Source organism: Agelaius tricolor, unplaced genomic scaffold (genome assembly GCF_023055355.1).
Source record: "Agelaius tricolor isolate 1412-34295 unplaced genomic scaffold, bAgeTri1.0.p SCAF_2, whole genome shotgun sequence".
Classification (NCBI taxonomy): Eukaryota; Metazoa; Chordata; class Aves; order Passeriformes; family Icteridae; genus Agelaius; species Agelaius tricolor.
Genome location: NW_027269262.1, coordinates 64,005,415 through 64,025,252, shown reverse-complemented (window position 1 = coordinate 64,025,252; position 19,838 = coordinate 64,005,415). Strand labels below are relative to the sequence as shown.

Here is a 19,838-nt window from a genome sequence, read left to right as displayed (position 1 = left end):
CCGCTCGGCGCGCACAGCATGCCGGGAGCACGGGCGCCGCACGGGCTGGGCGCGGGGGACCGGAAGCGGCCCGTGACCCGGGCGGAAGCGCTCGGAGGCAGCTGGGCCGACACCGCGGCCCTGCGAGCGGGGCGGAGGGAGCGGCGCCCACGGGTGAGGGGCGGCCGCGGGAGTGAGACCCCGCCGGGGCCGCCAGGAACACCGCGGGGGCGGGGCGCCCCGTCGGGCGGGGAGCGGGTAGCCCTGGCAGGCGGCCCCGCGGCGGGCAGCGGGCCTCGCCCCGCGCCCGGCGGAGGGGGGGGTGGGGGCCGGGCGGAGGGGCCGGAGCGGCGCCGGGGCCGTCGGGGTGCGCAGGGCGCGGTGCCAGGCCGGGGTTCTGCCACCGAGGCGGTGGCGAAAGGCGCGTTCCTCCCCCAGAACGCTCTCTTTGGAATCCCGGCGCCGCCGGAAAAGGGGCTCTGGAGCAGTGCTGGGTTTGAGCATCGCTCCCAAATTCCTGCCGTAAGTGACGTTCGCCCTTTCTCTACGCCAGGCCGTAGGGAGAGGGGAAAAGTTCAGGCCGAAAGAATTTAGGATGCGCCTCCAGGGGTTGTTTTGCCAAGGTGAGACGTGCTGGTTAAAGTGATTCGGCTGTATGGTCGGCGAATGTAAGCAAAGCAAAGGGTGATACCCCTACTTGTAGCGACAGAAATGAGCTTTTGAGTGCCATGTGTTCCTCAGAGGGAGGTTCTGCTTTAATACAAGGTAACCTGAGCGTCGGTAAGTTCTTGAGGGCTTCACATTTGTGTTTGAAAAGGTGCTGGTGCTGCTGCCAATTTGGTCTTCCACCAGTTAACTTTTATTAAATATTTCTAAATGCATTTGTTCGGTTAAGCTTTGCGTTCTGAGGAGACCTAGATAGTCACAGGCCGTTTGTTTACTTGGCTTCGATGGTTTTTGGAAGCAAACCAGAAAAACATAGATAAACAGGCACGTCAGAGATCTTTAGGGTAAGAACCACTTCGTGCACTTATTTCTGAGTAATCCCCTACATGCTCCCACTTTTCTCCTTTTGCTATAATAAGGGCCAAAATAATTGTTGGGGAGTTAACTGAAGAGTTACTTTGAACAGCAATAAGTGTTTATTAGTTTTCCTGTAGTACATTGGCCTCATCTTTGCACAGGTGGCGCACACCTTATGCCTTGAGATCAGCCTTTTAATGAGCTTAAGTTATATCAGTAAAATGTTTACGTCAGTAAAGTTTTTGCTAATGTTTTCACTTGGAGCGTTGGGATAATTTTTAGACACTTTTAGCACTACAGCATTTATTTTTTCCTTGTTGTGTCAGAGAAAAGTCATTTGAGATTTTCTCTTTTTTTTTCCCTATACCAGAATGGGTAATGAATAGATTTAGATAGTTTCACATAGTCTTAATGTGAAGAATTTTAGTATTGTTAATTGTTTTAATATTGTTGTAGAGAGACAAATGAGTGTCACACTCAAGGATTCTCAGCCTCAGGTGTTTTACTGTGTTTTTACAATTCTCATGTATGTTACAAGAAATCCTCAAGTTATGCCATGAAGGTATGGGGTTTGTCAGATTATTTTAAGGAACTTCAATGTATTTTGACAAGTCTCTCAGCACCTAGAAAGGCTCAGGATTTAGTTAGCTCTATTGTGGGGTAGTTTGCATAACAGCAGTTTTTGGTGAATGCCTATATCAAGAGGGCAGAAATCCATGCCCTGTAAAATTTTTCCTCTTTTCCCCCAGTGGCAAGAGCTGTACAGTACAGCTTGGAAGTTTCTTTGGAAGAAAATAGTGACACTCCCCTGCCCATGTTTTTGAGGGTTTTTTTGCTTGAAGCTTTCTGGGGAATTACTGAAAAGGAAAGTTTCTTTAAACAGGAAATCTTAAGATCTTTTGTACTCTGTACATGCAGTCCTCCCCATCTCCTGTTTATCTCAACTAGCATTCAGGTGCAGTATGCCTTCCTCTCACATTCCTGTGTGTCCCAGGAAATTTGAATTTTAGAGTCTGAGAGTATTGGAGTAGTGAATCAGCTGATTTGGAAATCCTGCTCTCCCAGTTTCTCCTCATGTTTTTTCTAAATATGCTTCAATCCTTTAATTATTATTATCTGAATCATTTTTTGATGTATGCTGAGCAGTGAATACTAAACTGAAGAGCAGTGTTTTTAAACAAGTTATTATATAGGATAGGGTAGAATTTAGGATTGAACAGTAGGAGGCTGCAGTTGTAACATGCAGCAGCCTTTGGTAATTGATAAACTCTTACTGATATATAAATGACACAAAAAATTGTCACATTTGGCTTTTAAACAAACACAGGAGTTGGTGAAGGCCAATTTGCCATGTTTTCCAGAAATGGATGGTGTAGGATACAAATGTCAGCAGTTGAAGTGTACAAAAGTCCTGTGTCTGTCATGCAGCTAATGAGTTGGAAGCTATTTGAATTACCTTAAACCAGAAGCTGAGTTTTTAAAGGATTTGCCTGTGGGATCAAAGAATCTGAATGCTTGAAATGTTTGCATAGACTCAATGTTCTTGTGCAAATGAGAACAGAGCAATGAAGGTCTGGAAGCTGTGCAGTGGTCCAGTGTGCTCAGCTATGTTCCAGTGTGTTCAGCCTATGTCCTTCAAGTCTATTCCACTCAATGGCATACAAGGCATAAAAAGAAATGATATTCTGGACATTCTGGCAAACTTGGGAGATCAGCATGCAGCTTTGGGAGTGAGCTGGGATGGTTGTGAACATCCCACTTTCAGTTTTGTTCTTGCATTTGATGGTCAAGAGAAGCAGGAAGAAGATTAGACTAAACAGACTAAACTTCCGATTTCTTCTTAGAGGTGTAAGAAGATGTTGAAGTAGGGAAACAAGAGCACTTGCCTTGTGTGGCTTAATTGCTGTGGTTTAGAGCTTTGTAATATTTCACACTATTTTACCTTGTAGGTGTAAATATTCTGGCAGCTTGTGGCAATTTTCAGTTCTCTAATATCCAGACAATTCTATGTTTTTTGCAGCAGGAAGTCATTTTTAGACTGGTTGGAAAGTTTCTGTGCCAAATACACTGGGTTTAGTTGTATTGTATGCTCCTTCTGATTAAAAAGTGGCATATCCCTTTTATGTAAACTTTCTCTTAATAAATGCAGGTTTTTGCCTTTTTTTTTTTTTTTAAGGAGGCAAAGCAGGAGAGCAGTAATATCTAATATATGTGTTTTTTTGACATTTAAGTCAGGTAGCTGAGCTACATTGTGGTAATGCCACATATGCTTCTTGAAGGGCAATTGGAATTGTGAATGTACTTCAACATAAATTAGTGGTTCTTTGCAGGAGTCTAAAAAAGTCAAGTCAATATATATAAAAAGTACACAAACAACACTACAAAACTTGTATTGTTCTTATCCTGACTGCTGCATTGGTGTAGTCTTGTTGAAGTCAAACAGGGCAACTATAAAATGTGGAAAAGTAATTAAAATGTAGGTAGTTACCAAGCATGTTCAGAAATCTGTCTCTTTATTCCTATTGTCTTGTCATTTATGCTGCTTTCATTATACAGAAGAAAAATATAGTGATATGTTTTGTAATAAACAGTACACTGGAAATACACTGAGAGAAAATAATTTCTTGGAAGACAACATACAAGGTTGCTTGACTTTCCTTGACCTATTATTTAAAACTTAAGGCCATGCCATTGTCAATTTAAAAAAAGGTAAAGAAAATTTCCTTCCATGTTCTTTTTGTGCTCCCTGTATGCAGAAGTGAGAATTTGTGGGAGGTATTTCTATATTCTTTTGGTTTATTTTCTGTGTGCACTTTTTTCTGCCTTTGAAAGTGTTCTGATCTTCCTACAATATCCTGACAGACTGAGCACTTCTTGATCCAGAAGAGGAACCATTACTGGTTTTTTTAGGTTTTTCAGAGTTCCTGAGTTTCTTGTTTTTCTTTTCTCCTCCTTTGTTGCATTGGCTCTCTGATTTTTCTGGGCTCTCTGCTGTTGGCCGTTTTATCAGGAATAAATCTATACTGCTAATGGTGTTTTTTTTGGTTTTTTTTTTTAATGACACATCATTGCATCAGAATGGAAATTGAGTGAAACTCAGTGTGTCCCTTGCTAACATGTCAGATGCATCATATATTGGCAATATTATGTCTTTTTCTTAAAAGCAGGTTGGCTTTTCTTCATCTTTTACTTTTGGCAGTCGAATGTTTGGAGTTTTCCGTATCCAGAAGCAAACTTGGATTCTGGAATAGTGCTATAAATTGTACTCTTATTTTTGCTTATTTTCATTAGTTGAACTTAAACTGAGATATTGTGTTGGCATTTTTCCACCGATGTTTATCCTTTTAATGAATTTTTTGTATTTATCTTCATCCCAGTTTTGCTAAGCTGAATAAGGAGGATTAATCTTTCTTTTATAAGCAGGCTTTTTAGTCATATCAGTAGGTTCCCTCTGTAGTTCTTCTAATTCAAACTTCTTTTTCTTGAAAAAAGGAATTCAGAATTACGTGTGGTATTCCAGACAAGCTGTTGCTCATGTGCAACATTGCTCATATTCCCTATCTTTATTGAAAAGGAATCCTCAATGTGCATTTGCCTCTTTGTGTGTCACTCTTCTAGTTTTCTTTTGCTCCCACAGACCTCCATCAGTTTATAGTTTACCACAGAAAGACTATAGTCCCAAAAAACATGCCCTGACTACATCAAAGTAGACTGTATTGGTCCCTTCATGCAGGAGTCTTGATTTCATATGACTTATTTTCATGTGGCTTCTAGTACACTGTTTTTCAGGACTGGTCACTTGTCTGTTTTACATTTTGTCCCACTTTTGTTGCAATGCTTTCCACTTCTGTCTCATCCAAATCTACCTATTCTTTTCTGGCAGCATTGTTTTTAAAAAAATCAACATATTTCTTTGGAGGAACTAGTAGTTCTTTCCTATGTTTGCAACACCATACTGTACTCTTGTAGTCTTGTAGAAAGATTCTTTCTCATTTTAAGATTACCTCTCATCACATTTATTTAAACCCAGATGATATATGAAGATTGCATCTTGTTTGAGTTTCCTTTTTCCCGAAGAAAATGACTGATTAATTTTCTAAAAACTAGATTAGTTCAGCATGCCCTAAAACTATGAAGGCTTACTGCATTTTTATCCTGCTTTACTGTTTAGTACCACTGAATTCAGACCACTGAGCCTGATAATTTTTTTCTTCTTTGTTAATTACTGCGTTTTTTCCTCTCTAATCATATGATCGCACATTTGATTTATTGAAATGCTCTTTGTGTATTTTTGCAACATCTACTTTTTTTTTGTGTAAACTTTTTCAGTTCTCCATTTTCAATCTTTCAATGTATTAGTTTCCTCAACTTGGGCTTTTACCTTGCAAGGTGCTAATATATCTGCATTCCCATTAACTAGCCTTTACTCCTGTGTTTAGTGGAATTATTTGTATTGTAAACCAAGGCATATTTTATCATCACCGACACTTCCAAAGAGTGGTTTCACTTCCATGTTTTCTTTTTTTTTTTTTTCCAAGTATTATTATTTATAAATCATAGATGGTTTCACTACTCCTTTGCAATGTAGGAAATGGTTTTGTGGCTAGAAAAAGAGGTAGTACAAGTGATCGTCTTTTGCAAAGTAGAAGTAGTAATGTGAGGTATTTCTTCAGTTCCTGAGCAACAAATACTCTCCAATAAGATGACTGATTTCCATTTGCAAAAAACTGTTGAAATAGGGTGCAAGATCCCATCAGTTTTGGGCCCTAACTGACCCAGCACCCAAATATAATTTCCTTAGATGAGTTCCTAGAATTAGGGAAAGTGATGAAGGCATTTAACACACCATGTTAGGGAATTTCTATTATAGCATACGCAAATTAACTCTCAAATAATATTCTTAAGTGTGACTTACATTCAGGAACTTTTCCCCTGCAAGAGTACAGGTTAAAATGTTGCTTATATCAGTGGTAAAGAAAATATTTTTTAGAGATAGTTCTGTAAAGTCAGGATAACTTTCAAAGAAAGCAGCAGTGTAAGTGGAGGATTATTTTTGCTCATTTCTCTTCAGACAACTAAAAACTATTGGTTATGTGTGTGTAGTTTCATTAGGTGGACATAACAAAGTGCTTTCTTATGAAAACCTGAGGAGACATTTGCACTACTTCATATTTGTAAAAAGACAGATGGAATAAACCAGCATCAAAGTGACATTTTGAAAAAAGACAGATGGAATAAGCCAGCATCAAAGTGCTGGGCAGAAGTGCGGTGTTCAACAATAGCAAAGAGGTGTCTGTAGTACTTCTTCCAAATTGTGCAGCTTCCTCAGCTTGCTTACATTTTTTTAATAAGTGTTTACCAGAAACATAGGAGGGAGCAAATGTGGGATATGGTCTCTATTCTGATTTCTTTACTGCCCTCAACCCTGCATATCAGCTGGGCAACCATCTGGAATCACTTGTGCTATTTTCCTAGATCTGTGGACACACAGCAGTGTCATTGATTTGTACTGGGTTAATGTTTGCAGAGTGGCTGTTGTTATGAAAGGAATTTTAGGACAGCAGGTGGGTGGGTAGAATTTCTCTTCCAAAGTTTTCTTTTAGACAGAAGAGATGAAGCTTGGGGTAAAGAAATAGAAGTTGTATCTGAACATACCAGATTTGTTTTGCAAATAAGTACTTCCATTTCTTTAACTCTTTAATTTCCTTTCCATAGAGAAAAACACATGCAGCAAGCTGGATATCAGTATACCAGCTATGGGAGCTCCTGGTTAACTATATCTACAATATATGTCTGAAGTAGATTATCTAGGTGATATTGGTAGTGATATTGGGAACTGTCAATCTTCTGTGAAGGACAGGTTGAAGGCCAGGTATTTAGTGCATACTGATTAGACTGATCCCTGAGCCTTCTCTCCTCTGGCCTAAACAACCCCAGTTCTCTCAGCCTGTCCTTGTATGACAAGTGCTTCAATCCCTCAGTCATCTCTGTGACCCTTGCAGGACTCACTTCAGTCTGTCCTACTGAACCCAGCACTCCAGATGTGTCCCAGCAGTGCCAAGTGGAGGGGCAGGATCACCTGCCTCAGCCTTCTGGGAATGCTTTTAAATTAAGTCCAGGGTGCTGTTGGCCACCTTTACTGCAAGGGCACGCTGCTGGCTCATGTCCAGCTTGTCCACCAGCACCCTCAGGGCTATTTGTGCAAAGCTGCTTTCCAGCAGGTCGGCCTCCACATAGTACTGGAGGTGCTAAGGTGCAGGGTTTGCATTTCCCATGGGTGAACTTCTTAGGTTTCCTGTTTTCAAAACATACTGCTCATCAACACTGCATGTTGTCTGTCATCATGTTCTCTTTGGAAGAGTGTTTATGCTAACATAAAGACTAATAAGTAAAGGGGAATTTAAAAATTGTGCTGCTGACTCAAAATATCGCCACTTGTGTTTTTTCAGACGCTCCTATTGCAAAATCTGCAGTTGAAAAGAAACATTTTTTATAAGAAGAGAATGGGTAAGTTCACAACTTCAAGAGTGTTTCTTGTTTTTGTATTATTTGAAGCATTTTCTCAGTAGAGAGGTGGATTATAAGGCTTTAAATGTTGATCTTGTCACTTCTTGTAGCCTCAAACTTCCTATAGATGCTTTAAACAACTTCCTATAGATGTTTTGTAGGAGCCTCAAACTTCTTATAGATGTTTTGTACGAGAATTTTCTCAAGTGACTGTTTACTGGAAGATTTGTTCAGAGTGCATCTATTCTAACAAAAAATTTCACTTGCCTAACATGCATAGTCCTGAAAATGTACACGCTAAAATAGGAATGCCTCTAGGCTTTTATAGCACTAAATGTTTATATAGTGGCCAAGAAAATTTCACTGTGTACTTATTTTAAAATAATTCTTTGTTTGTTTGTTAACTAAAGTCAGCCTGTTGAATTCTGGCTCAGAGATCATAATACAGACTGATTTCTGATAAATTAATGTAGTCATATCACATTGTGTGTGATATGACTACATTTCTGAAACTGTTGTTTCTGCCTCAACAAATGACTGGTAAATGAAACAGGATTGGATGGATTCTGGTTTTGTCTATACTTTCTCTGACTGTATTATAGCATGTTTGGCACTGGTAGAACTTTATTAAAATTTGTAATAGCTACATAATACAATTTTAACTTCAAGTTCACAAAGCAGCTTGACTGGGGGAATGTTTTATTTGCTACACAGGCAACAGTAATTCAGCTTTTAAAAGTAACACTGTCAGGATACAATAAAAGAAGGCGCAAAAAGGGAAGGGGGATAAAGCCTTGAGAAGAAACAAAGTAGAGAGCAGGTATTCAGCAAAACAGAAGGGAAACAGGAAACACAGTCCAACTGCTGTGGGGAGAATTTTTCAAATCTCCCTAGGTTTAGTGCTTTGGCACTTTCCATGCTTTCTGCCAAAGGCCACAGCACAGGTATGCACTGATGCTACATGGTTCTGGGTCTGGTTAGGCAGTCAGGGAGAAGGAGTCTTACTTCATGTCATTTCTTCAGTGCAGGAATATTGACTGCTTTTGTTCTTACCAGTGCTTCAGAAGGCATTTTTTCCTTGCTGTCTGTATTTTTCAGTATCAGATATGTGTTTGGTTAATTTTTAGCAAGTATTAGTATGATAAACATGACTGTAGATTTAATGGAAGGAAGCAGTAGCACATTCAATTGACTTGAGAATGTCTAAAGGAAAATTTAATTCCTATGTAGATTTTTAAAATCATGTCAGAATTTGATGATGGAGGGATGTTAATTAAAAAATTCCAAGTTTTGCAAAATTACTTTAAAACAGATTGCTGGTTACTTCAGAAAAATAATCTTCAAATATGCAAAATGCTTCTTTCTCATTTCTGGTTGTATTGGGCTCTTCAATCTGCAAACATAGGCATAGAAAAAAACTGCAACTTGCATTTTTAGTAATGTGAATCAGTATATTGTGTTCTGAAACCATTGTCTTTTTTTCCATTACAGATGGAGAAGAGAAGACATACGGTGGGTGTGAGGGCCCAGATGCTATGTATGTGAAGTTAATATCCTCTGATGGCCATGAGTTCATTGTAAAAAGAGAGCATGCATTAACATCAGGAACAATAAAAGCTATGTTGAGTGGACCAGGTAGGTACAGAAGACTTACTACCTTTACCTTCTTTGTTTTCACTTTTGGACAGTTTGAATTTTTATCATGCAGTAGGTGAAAGTTAGAAAAAATGTTAACTTTTCCACATCCTGCCTAGTTTCCCGCAGAACAGCCCATTTCTGTTGGGGTATTGTGGTACCAGACTTAAAATTGGACTCTGCTATTTGGACGGTTAGGGGTCTTACTCTGTCCTACATTACTACTAGTTTCCCATGGTATGAGAACTTGAGGGTATTATATGAAACATGGAGCTGCCAAGTTCAAAATGAATGAGAGTTGGTAGTTCTCTATTTCCACATCCATGGCAGAACTTCTGGTATTCTATGTGGAGTTAATTTTCTTTATAGCAGGTCACATGGTTCTGTGCTTTATATTTGTGACTAAAACAGAGCCAATAACACACCTGTTTTAGCTGTTACTGAAAGATACATACTGTTCAAGCCTCCTCTGTTTCTCATTCTTTCCCCACTCAATAACCAGACAGGAGGGTGTGCAAGAGGCTGGGAGGGAACACAACCAACATGACCTGAACAAACTACCGAAGGAGATCTTACATTCCATATGTCCTGCTCCAGAGTAAAAAAGGGAGAGGTGTAAAAAAGGGAAGTGAGCAATCTTTTGCTTGAGAACTGTCTGGTCATCAGTCTGCCCATGGGAGGTGGTGATTACCATTGCATCACTTGTTTTGTTTCCTTTCTCTTCTCTCAGCCTACAAGTTTTCTTGCTTTTACTGTTCCTTTCCTCTTCCCTTGTCCACCCACAGCAGGGGTAAATGAGCAAGAGGCTGTGTGGTGCTTTGCTGCCTACTGGGGTTAAGGCCCCATGTTAACAGCATCCTATGGCAAGGAGTTCCTGAGCTTAATGATGAAAGTTGGCTTGAGGTGAGGGTAGATAAACTTACAGGAGGGAAGGACCTCACGTCGTGCTGAATATATGAGACTATATCTGGTTTAAGAAGTGTCTGAACTAATTTTTGAAGACCAAAAGGGTGGGGGAGAGAAGAGGGAGAAGTTAACACAAGTGCTTTCTCTCTTCTATACTTTCATCCTGTGTGTTTTCCTTTGGCCACTTTGGTGGTGGGGCAGTAGGCTACATGGAGCTTGGAGCTGAATATGGTCTTTCTTATGTTCTCGTTTAGATTCTGGTGAGACTGAAGAGATCTATTGGTTTAATATATTTTTTAATTACTTAGTAATACTTGGACAAACTGAGCAATTAAAATTCTTGGTGTCAATTAATTGTTGCATTTGAAAATATGTAATAAATGTTTGTGTCCATGTCAGCCTCCCAGACATCTAAGAGGAAGAATAGTTACAAGACTTGCTCTGAATTCATTCAGTGTGAAGGAATAAAAGACGAAGTTGCCTACTTAGAGGGCTAGAAACTGACTCTCTATAGGACTCAGCAGTCCAGAATATTTTATATAAGTACTAACAAGACAAATGGGTCACAAGGAAAAGTACTGTTGCTGTCTAGTTCAGTAGGTCATAGTTTCACCGATGTGTAAGTCTTTTGTTTCAGTGCTGTAGCTTGGCCAATATGCTAACATTTCATCTTTTGCTTCCAATTGTTCCTGTACTAAAATTCAAGCCATATTGGCTTCAATGCATGCAGATATTTCTACAGAAATCTGTGTAGACATTAGTAAATAGTTCTGCTTTGTAGCTAGAAGGAGATGCCCACAGAAATAGTGAGAACTAAACATTGCTAGTCTCCCATAAACATGGAGTTAATGTTAGTATTTTTTTATTGCCTTTCAGTTTAATGAAAGTCCAAGGATGTGAGAGGAAGAGAGACAAAAATAATAGAAATCCTGTGGGATTAACTACAGGATCCTAACTTTTGTATCATCCAGGTTTCATGGTTATAGGCACTATAGAAAGCAAATTTCAAATGTACTTGTGTTTTGAGATTTGAATTCTGAATATATTCTTTTGTATCTAATAGGGATAAACTTGCACTGCATATAAACTTCCCTCCAGTGCAACTAGAATTTCCCTGTCCGTGCTGTCTATCTGTTTTCACTGTTTATCAAGTTAATGTGTCTTTGAGGTCTCAACTCTCTTGTCAAATCTACCTGAAACTGAGGAATTCAAAGCTTCTGGGTCATAGAAGGGTCTACTGATATACACATATATGTGTGCAGATATGAAACATCTAGAAACCTATTTTTTTTCCCCTTTCATAAGACAGCCAGAAATTTGGATTGATGCCTCTTAGAGCCTAGCACACAGCTAAGTACCTATCAGATGTATTGGAGTACATCTAAATTTCTGGTGTAGTTGTTCAGAATAATGTTGATAGGCTGCAGCCTAAATAAACATTTCATAATGCTGGGTGTCTTAATATTCTTGAGGGCTCTGAATGTGGCACATCCTGCTTTACAATGGAGACTCTAATACCTGGGAAGATGAGACTTAGGCAGATCTATTTAGAATGCATTGTATTAATATGGTAAGTTGTTTCATTTTGCAGTGAATTGAGATTTTGACTTCTGGTTTGGTGTTCTTGTGTGTTGTTTTTTTCTTTCTACAGGTCAGTTTGCAGAAAATGAAACAAATGAGGTCAATTTTAGAGAGATCCCATCCCATGTCCTATCCAAAGTATGCATGTATTTCACCTACAAGGTCCGCTATACTAACAGCTCTACGGAGATTCCTGAATTCCCAATTGCACCTGAAATTGCACTGGAACTTCTGATGGCTGCAAACTTCTTAGATTGTTAAATAAAATAAATTATAATAAAAAATGTAAAACTTTTTTCAGTATTTAATACATGTAGTTCAGTTAGTAACTTTTTTCAGATAGCATGTTGCGTGTGTGCTGTTGAGAACTGTAAAGTTCACTGCAGAGGCAATTGCCTTCAGTTCTTTTGCATATAGCAATCATTCAGTTGGAGTTTGTTTTGCTGCTTACACAAATAAGGACCTTTTCACAAACTGAGACAAATAAACAAATATGCCAATTAGTAGATGGCTATGCCTTATCCTTTAGGTGTGGTAGAACTTTCTTTTAATACAATGGCTGTAGCAAATACTGGAGTTTAGTCTAATACTCTCTAAAAGATAATTATAGTTACATTTGAGTAGCTCTTAAGGGTTTCTAGCTTTCTCTTATTTTTAAAGTTTCTAAACATCTGAACTTAATCTCCTTTGTAAGATAGCTGTCCTGTAGCATAGTTACACTAACTAGATTAGAAGTGCCCTCTTTGTATACTGTCAGTGATATTCCATTTAGGTTGAAAGTGGAGTATGTAGGAGAATGCTTAAGGCTTTTAATTTAAGTCATAGTTTAGACATGTGCAAAGGTGTACTTGATAACATTTTGCTTATATAACCTCAATTTACCCCATTAGTAATTTCAAATATTCCAGTTACTTGTCTGTACAGTAAGACTGTGATCCTACTGACAGTGACTTTTAAGGGGCAAAATAACTCTTAAAATCTGTGTATATTATCTTCTATATAACATATATGTTTTATCTTAATATACTGTCACTTGACCTGATAAGGATTTTATATGGCTTCAGTTATGGTTTATTTCCATTGTTCTGATTGTTCATGTAAAGTCTGTATTTAATCTCTAGAGTAGTAGAGTAATTTAGTAGTCATTTAAATTTTGTAACATAACAACTGAAAAGATAGAAGTTGTCCTACCTTTTACCTCTTCCTCAACCTCTCCCTTGTACCCATAGCAAAAGACTCTGAAATGTGGAGGTCTTTTATATTTGAAGGAAAGGACATTAAGCAGATGTTTTAGGAGCTGTTTTATAAATTTCATAGGTATTTCCAGTGTTTTTAAAAATGTTTTAGGGGAAAAGGATTGGCAAGCCACTGACATAATACTAGAGTGGAATATGTTATCTCTTGGTAGATCCTGCTGGCAGTTGCCTGTAGTATCAGTTCTTTGTTCAAAACAAGTTTCCATAAAGAAAACAAACAACTTAAGACAAAAACTTGCTTTTTGTTCAGCTGCAGCCTGAAGAACCCTTCTGCTAAAATCATCTGTAAATGAGAATACAACTAATGCATCATGAGAAATGATGCAAGAACAATGTAATTAGCATTTCCATCAGCTGCCACTGCTTCAGCTTTGTTTTGATCAAGAAGTGATTGTGGTCTATCATGGAAAAATCCCATCAACTGATGGTGGAACCTCTTTCTGTTTTAACTCACAGTTAATTTAGAGGGCTGAAACTCTCCTCTAAAGCTGTTTGTCAACATAAATACAACTTGGAAGAGATTTTCCTGGGTGAAAACTAATAGTTTAGATAGACTATGCAGTCTGCTCGTGGAGGAGGTCAGTTCTGACAAATGAAATTTTATTCTGGGCTTAAACAATGCTGACATTTGTCAGTGTGTTGGTAGATTAGCTGACATTGATTCACGTCACATACTTTGGCACAATTTAATGTGTTTAATGTGGGGATGTTTGTGACTAGATTGGCTTTGCACGGTAAAGCTGAAGTGCATTGTAGGGTGATTGTCTGAAATTCCATGTGTAAGCACTCTGGTCAGTGCTGTTAGTAACTCATTTTCAAGAGCACTAGAATGATAAACCAGAGATACCCTGTTATGCTGCTTTTGTTAGAGCCGCTATGAATACCCTAAAAGGTCAAGGAATACCAACATGGATATTTTAGTCACAACTACATATCAGTCTATGTGAGTCTTAAGTTCACTAGCCATTTTTAACAGTCTTGAGGCTAATGACTTGAGGCTAAAAATTATTTAGTTTTAAACTAAGGCAAAAAGGATGCCATTTTTTAAAACAGTGGGCTTTTTCTTCTTTTTTTTTTTTTCTCTTCCCCTTTTTAAGCATTCTAGAACAATTTCCTTGATTTTGTTAAAATACATTTGCATTTGAAGATTCTGTACTTTAGCAGTAAGGTAAAATAGCTGGTTTAGCTCTGAATAATAATTTTGTTGGTTTTCTTTAAGCTTAATGTATTATACAGTAGCTTTGAACACTCAGGAATTGCAGTAGTGTCCTAGAGTGCACTATTTGCAAAACCACCGTCTGTTAAAATGAACCAGATTTCTAAGGGGGAGGGGGGCAGGGAGAATTAGTGCAATTTCCATGGTAGTTAAATGGGTATGCTATTATCAGACAATTGGAAACTTACCACGCTTAACCCCTGAGTTCTAAATAAATTTCAAAGTTGAAAATTTTTAAACCTGTGTTTCTGTTGATTTATGACATCTTAGAGGAAGTGTTCATATGCAGAATCATCATTTTCCTGGCTCTACTATATGGTGAGCAAAGTGCTAATGTAATTAGTATTTGGATAATGGGTTGTGAAGCTGCATGTAAAAAATAAAAGGTGATGGGTTTTTTCATAGCTCTGAAGAGTTTCACAGAGTTGAAGTGTTAAGATATCTTTGTGCTGCTCTGAATTACAAGCATCCAGAATTCTCAGCACCAAGTACTAAAAAGGCATGGTATTCCTGAACAGGCTTGAAGAGGATACTTTCAAGGATACTTCAAGGATATCCTGCTGGGGATATTTTGAAAACTTAAACTGCCCTGGTTTTCCACATTTGTGGTACTTCTTTTGCTTAGAAAGGTAGCCCTGTATTTGAGGTTCAAATTTTAAGCTGAACTGCTGATTTAGTCATAATAACTCCCAGATTGTTTATAAACAATGAGAAGAGTCATGCTGAGTTATGGTTTGTCATCATTTGAGGGTGTATAAGCTGCTGAAGAAGTCTCTGATGGTCTCCAACATGAAATAATCTGTGCATCTAGAATGACCAGAACTCGCTCCCACAAGATACGAAATTCCTTTTTGGTTTTGAACTCAAAGAAAGGATGCGTCACCATCAGGATTCTCTGTGCCATTATATTCAACGGATGTTGAACATGGTATCTAAAAGGCATTTCTCAACTAATGGTAGGAAGTTTGGAAAATCAGTTTCTTCTGTCTGTGTTTTATTACTATCTATTTTATTTCACAGGCCTAAATTGCAGTAGTGACTGTTTGGTTTTTTACCCCTTTCTTCTTATTACTTTGCCCATTGGAAGGCTGCTCCCAAAACTTGCCTAAATCTTTTTTTTTTATGTGATGAAGTGGACAAGGAATGTCATAAGGCAGGAAATTTAACTTCTCAGTCCATGTTTTGTATTCCTAGTTTAATTTTGCCTGGTCTCAAATATTGCAATGTAATTTAAGGGAGTAACAGTTACTGCAGAGTAAACAAAAGCACAAGGAGAAGTAGCACTGTTCCTACCTAAAAACTAAGGGTGGAAGCTGTGGTATAAACTTAATTTCAATACCTGAGTAAGACAAAAAGAGCAGGGCTAAGAGAAAAATGGCAAAAACTTATTAAAGATTGAGTGGATTTGGAAAATAAACTATGATGCTTGTTTTTAAAGACAGACTAAAGCTTTAGGAAAAAAAAGGCTTTAGGGATTTTTTCCCATAGAGACAAGTTGAACTTTTGAAGGCTTTTGACAAATCATGAACTTCATTGGAGCTGAATTTCTTTTTAAATGTAGCTTATTAGATGGCAATTTTATGGGAAGATAACCAATGCTGTGAACTGTAGGTGCGGCTCAGTCTTTGGATGAGCTAGGAAAGAGGACAGAGTAGATTCTGTGGTTAGTATTAGTCACCTGTGAAGCTTGAGTGCCATCACTAAGGCAGCACAGAGAAAAGAAGAGGGAGTTTTTATCGAGTTTTAACAAGTGTTATGTGTAATGAAATAAAGCTTTGCATATGCTGCATCTGGAATGTAGGTTGTGCAATTTCTCCTCTATGGGAGAAAGGTCACTGAGATTAAAAAAAACCAACAAAACAACAACAAAAAAATCTGTCTCTCTGTCATTACCATGTTATTGTTTTACGTTTACAGAATACAGGGTTTTCTTCTCAGGCTAAATGGGAGGAGATCAGAGTTGTGAGATCACGATTGTTCTTTCACAAATAGAGTACTTCAACATTTTATCCTTTTTAACTTTTGTAATCAGACAGTTTTCAAGATGTGAGTCATGTAATGTTTTGTTCTCACATATTGAGGGGAGAATTGGAAAATTATATTAAAATTGCCCCTGAAATATGTACTGCCTTTTACATCAGTGAAAGTAACCACATGAGAGCCTCTAAATAAATTAAAATTTACAGTTTAGTGCTAAAGTTGCTAGTTTTCAGGATAGTTTTGTGGGATTAGTTTTTTGTGAATACATGAATGGATTAATGCAATTCTGTATTTATTTGTAGTTAATTTCTTTCTTCAACCAGAAGTTACTTTGAAGGTAAAAAAACAAATACTGTTAATTCCATTGTTTCATATTGAAAACTGCCTTTTCAGGTGAGAATTCATAGCTAAGGCTTTTCTTCCCATGGAAAAAAATACTACTGGTATCCTATTTACACAAAAAAAAAATGTATCTACCAAATCACCACTACACAAACTATAAATAATACATAAACTATCTTATGTTGCTTTGAATTCTTATTACTCTGTCTAGCAAAACAATGGGATGCCTGTTATGCAGATTAAAAAGTTGTCAATTTTAGCTGGTATCAACAAGCTTAAAAAATATCTAGAATTTGAATGCATTTGGCACAAAGGATTTATTTTCTCTTTCTATCCAGGGAAAAGCTTCTTGCATTACCATACTAAGCTGACATATAATGTTTTTCAGAAGTGACACTCCATTTGAGTCAGAATTATTTGTAGTTTGCTACAAATGAAACATGAAAATGATATATCAATATTTAACATTTAAGCTGCTTTCACAGTTGTCATAGATATTTGACTTGTAATAAACAACTGTGACTTAAGGAGAGAACATCTGAAAATACTCAGCTGAAATAGTCAACTGCTCACCCATTCTGTTTTTATATCATGGCTCTGGTTCATGGTAATTGTATCCCATATGAAGTCTTGTCTTTCCCGAGGGACATTAAATAAACTGACAGGCTAGACCAGTGTCATCTTGGTGTACAGGCCTGTGAAATTAAATTCTTCAAGCTCTGTAAGTAGTGTGCAGGGTCCAGTAAGGACAGTGTGCAGTCTGATGTACACAGTTGCTTCTCAGCCCTTGGGAGCTGTGGTGGTTTATCACACATCTGTATCTGTAGAGGTTACCCAAGATGCCTCTTCAGTAGTTTTATCTTGCTTCTAGGCTGGCAAAACCAAACAGCTACTTCATTTTGAAAATTCTTTATCAAAATCTTTGTTGGTTATGAAGTCAGACTCACTTGTGTGCATTCCTAATAACACCATGAACTAGGTTTTCATGTAACTCTTGGAGTCACATGAGAAGCCTCCAGATCACAGGTTTTAGAGATAAAATAAAATTACTAAATTATAATTAGGTTCAAATCTTGGGGGTAATATCACTGAGAAGTTCCTGAACACTTGGATTTGACAGACACAGTAATCAACCTACTCACATAGGCCGTGGATGCTTTTGATGTGGAAGAACTTTTAATAATTACACAACATTACACTTTTAAATGTATTCATCTACTTAATTGAGTATAGGTCCTACCCAGTCCTCATTAAATTTTTACAGCTTTTATCTTTATAAGTTTTTATCTTTACAACATTTAAAAGAGTTAGAGGACTCCTGCTGCCTAAAAACATGGCTTGACAATTACTACAAATTGGTAATTACAGCACATGGTGCCAAACAATAGGACAAGAGGCAATGTGCAGAAACTGATGCACAGAAAGTTCCACCTGAATATGGGGAAGAAGTTTTTTACTGTGCAGGTGACTGTGCATTGGAACAGGCTGCCCAGAGAAGTTGTGGAGCCTCCCTCCCTGGGGAGGATATTCAAGAACCTCCTGGATGTAACCCTGAGCATTGTGCTCTGGGATGCCCCTGCTTCAGAACGGAGGTTGGACCAGCTGACCCACTGTGGTCCCTTCCAACCTGACCATTCTGTGATTCTGCATATTACTAAAGCAGACAATTCCACCCCTTTCCCTAGCCCCATGCCCTGCTTCTTGCACTGCAGTAATTACAACTGTAATTATAACTGTATCTCCACATAATATATTAGAAATATCAGAAAATTCTTTTCTGATCTGATGGAAATTACATTGGTAGTTTAGTCTTCCTGTGGATAAGATGAAAACCCCAGATCACCCAGTAGCTTCAAAATGGCCAAATCCCAAACAAGAGAAGAAATGGAGGCATATGTCATCTGAGAATAAGATTTCCCTCCCCTGCAGGAACTACCCTTTTAGCAGATTAGGAATAAGGTGATACTTTTCTTTTCTTTAGCATCTTTTCATCCCTTTGAAAGTCCTGGGATGGAAATGACATTTTGCCTGTTACTATTAAGAACTAAGATGAAAATTAAATATACTATTGATGAAAAACCTACATAATCACTAAGGAATAAATCAACAATAAAATCTCAACAACTCAAAGTTATCTTGCAATTTTAATTTCGTTTTATTAGGCTATTTTCATTTTTAGCTATGTGTGCAATTTATTACTTTTATATTCTTGATATAATATTGTATTTCTTTGATTCTGCATCTTTAGTTGATGGTTTCTGCAGGTGCACCAAGCTTGTTTATAAGATGATCTTCATTCCACAGAGTTTTTAAACTCAGTGCCCTTCCTAAATTGGCAGGTAGGAGCGGAAGAAGCAGCTGGCACAATTCCTCTGAGGGGCAGGGAGTCCTCCATGCTCCAGAGATGCAGTCTCCTGGCACTGCAGATTACAGGTGTGATGCCACTCCAGTAATGAGGGGAGTTACATGAATGTACAGTTGAGTTGTGTGCAAGAAGACAAGATGAAAAGCTAAAAAGTACAGTGGACACAGGCAAAAGAAATGGAGCTCTCACCAGGAATCATAAAGGAGCATGTAGTGACAGTTCAGTGTGTAGAAAAATGATACAAAAAATAAAGGGTGAGAACAGAGGAAAAAATGTTTGGTGACATTTGAAAACATTATGGACAAGATGGGAATAGAATGTAAAATTATAGGGACCCTAATCAAGAATTATATTTTACCTCTGTGAAACTGTCTTGGTATATCAGAAAATTATCTAATAAATGCAGTTTGAACATTAGTTGCATTTTTCCTGTAAGTATAAGGTTTTGCAAACTCTGAAGAAAAGTGGATTTTTAGAATCAACTTCAAGAATATTTACAAAAAAAGATTTAGTAGGAGGTACAATTTCATTATTTGCTCCATATATTTTCGATATGCGAGTCATAATCATGTAGTTGATCAGATCAGTGTAAGACAGCCTCTGAAATAATGAAGATAACAGATTAAATTACATCTTACCTCATAAGCTTTGAATATTTGGGACCCAGGTCTCTGATCCTTGAAATCTCTGGCAGAACTTAGGTTGACTGGTGAAAGATCAGGCTGCATTAGCTAAATACTAAAGCAGTCATTTTAAGGAACCAGTTATTGTGTCATCCATCTCTATACCTGCAACAGATTAGGAAGGGTTAACTGCAGAAGTGTTTTCTTCTATGTTTTGCATAGGTAAAGGTCAAAACTGAAATGAAAAACAAATTACAATAACTTACTCCAAGTGAAATTTACCCTCCTGGGAATTAGGGCCTTTCCTTAGTGGGATTACTGGATAATTTAAGAAGATACTGATATTCATATATTCTTTCTGGGAGTCTGATAATAGTGTTTGTTTTCTTACTGTGCTTATGGGACTGATTCCCTAATCCCTATAG

General features: G+C 37.9%; 1 protein-coding gene across 4 annotated transcripts; it reads left to right on the top strand.

Annotated features, from left to right (window-relative positions):
* The first annotated feature begins 6 nt into the window (after positions 1-6).
* On the top strand, positions 7-14,342 carry ELOC (elongin C). Of its 4 annotated transcripts, none has more exons than XM_071421148.1 (4): positions 7-153; positions 7,452-7,509; positions 9,001-9,144; positions 11,702-14,342. In XM_071421148.1, the coding sequence occupies exons 1-4, from the start codon at positions 19-21 to the stop codon at positions 11,890-11,892; spliced, it is 528 nt and encodes a 175-aa protein (XP_071277249.1). In that variant the 5' UTR covers positions 7-18; the 3' UTR covers positions 11,893-14,342. The 4 variants fall into 4 exon arrangements, with proteins under 4 accessions (XP_071277249.1, XP_071277275.1, XP_071277256.1 ...); XM_071421174.1 differs by lacking the exon at positions 7-153 and adding an exon at positions 318-501; XM_071421155.1 differs by lacking the exon at positions 7-153 and adding an exon at positions 483-602.
* Positions 14,343-19,838: the final 5,496 nt, after the last annotated feature.

Coding starts and splice junctions, on each gene's coding strand:
- ELOC (XM_071421148.1), top strand. CDS start 19: ATGCCGGGAGCACGGGCGCCGCACGGGCTGGGCGCGGGGGACCGGAAG. Junction 154..7,451: donor GGAGGGAGCGGCGCCCACGG/GTGAGGGGCGGC, acceptor GTGTTTTTTCAG/ACGCTCCTATTGCAAAATCT. Junction 7,510..9,000: donor TTTTTATAAGAAGAGAATGG/GTAAGTTCACAA, acceptor TTTCCATTACAG/ATGGAGAAGAGAAGACATAC.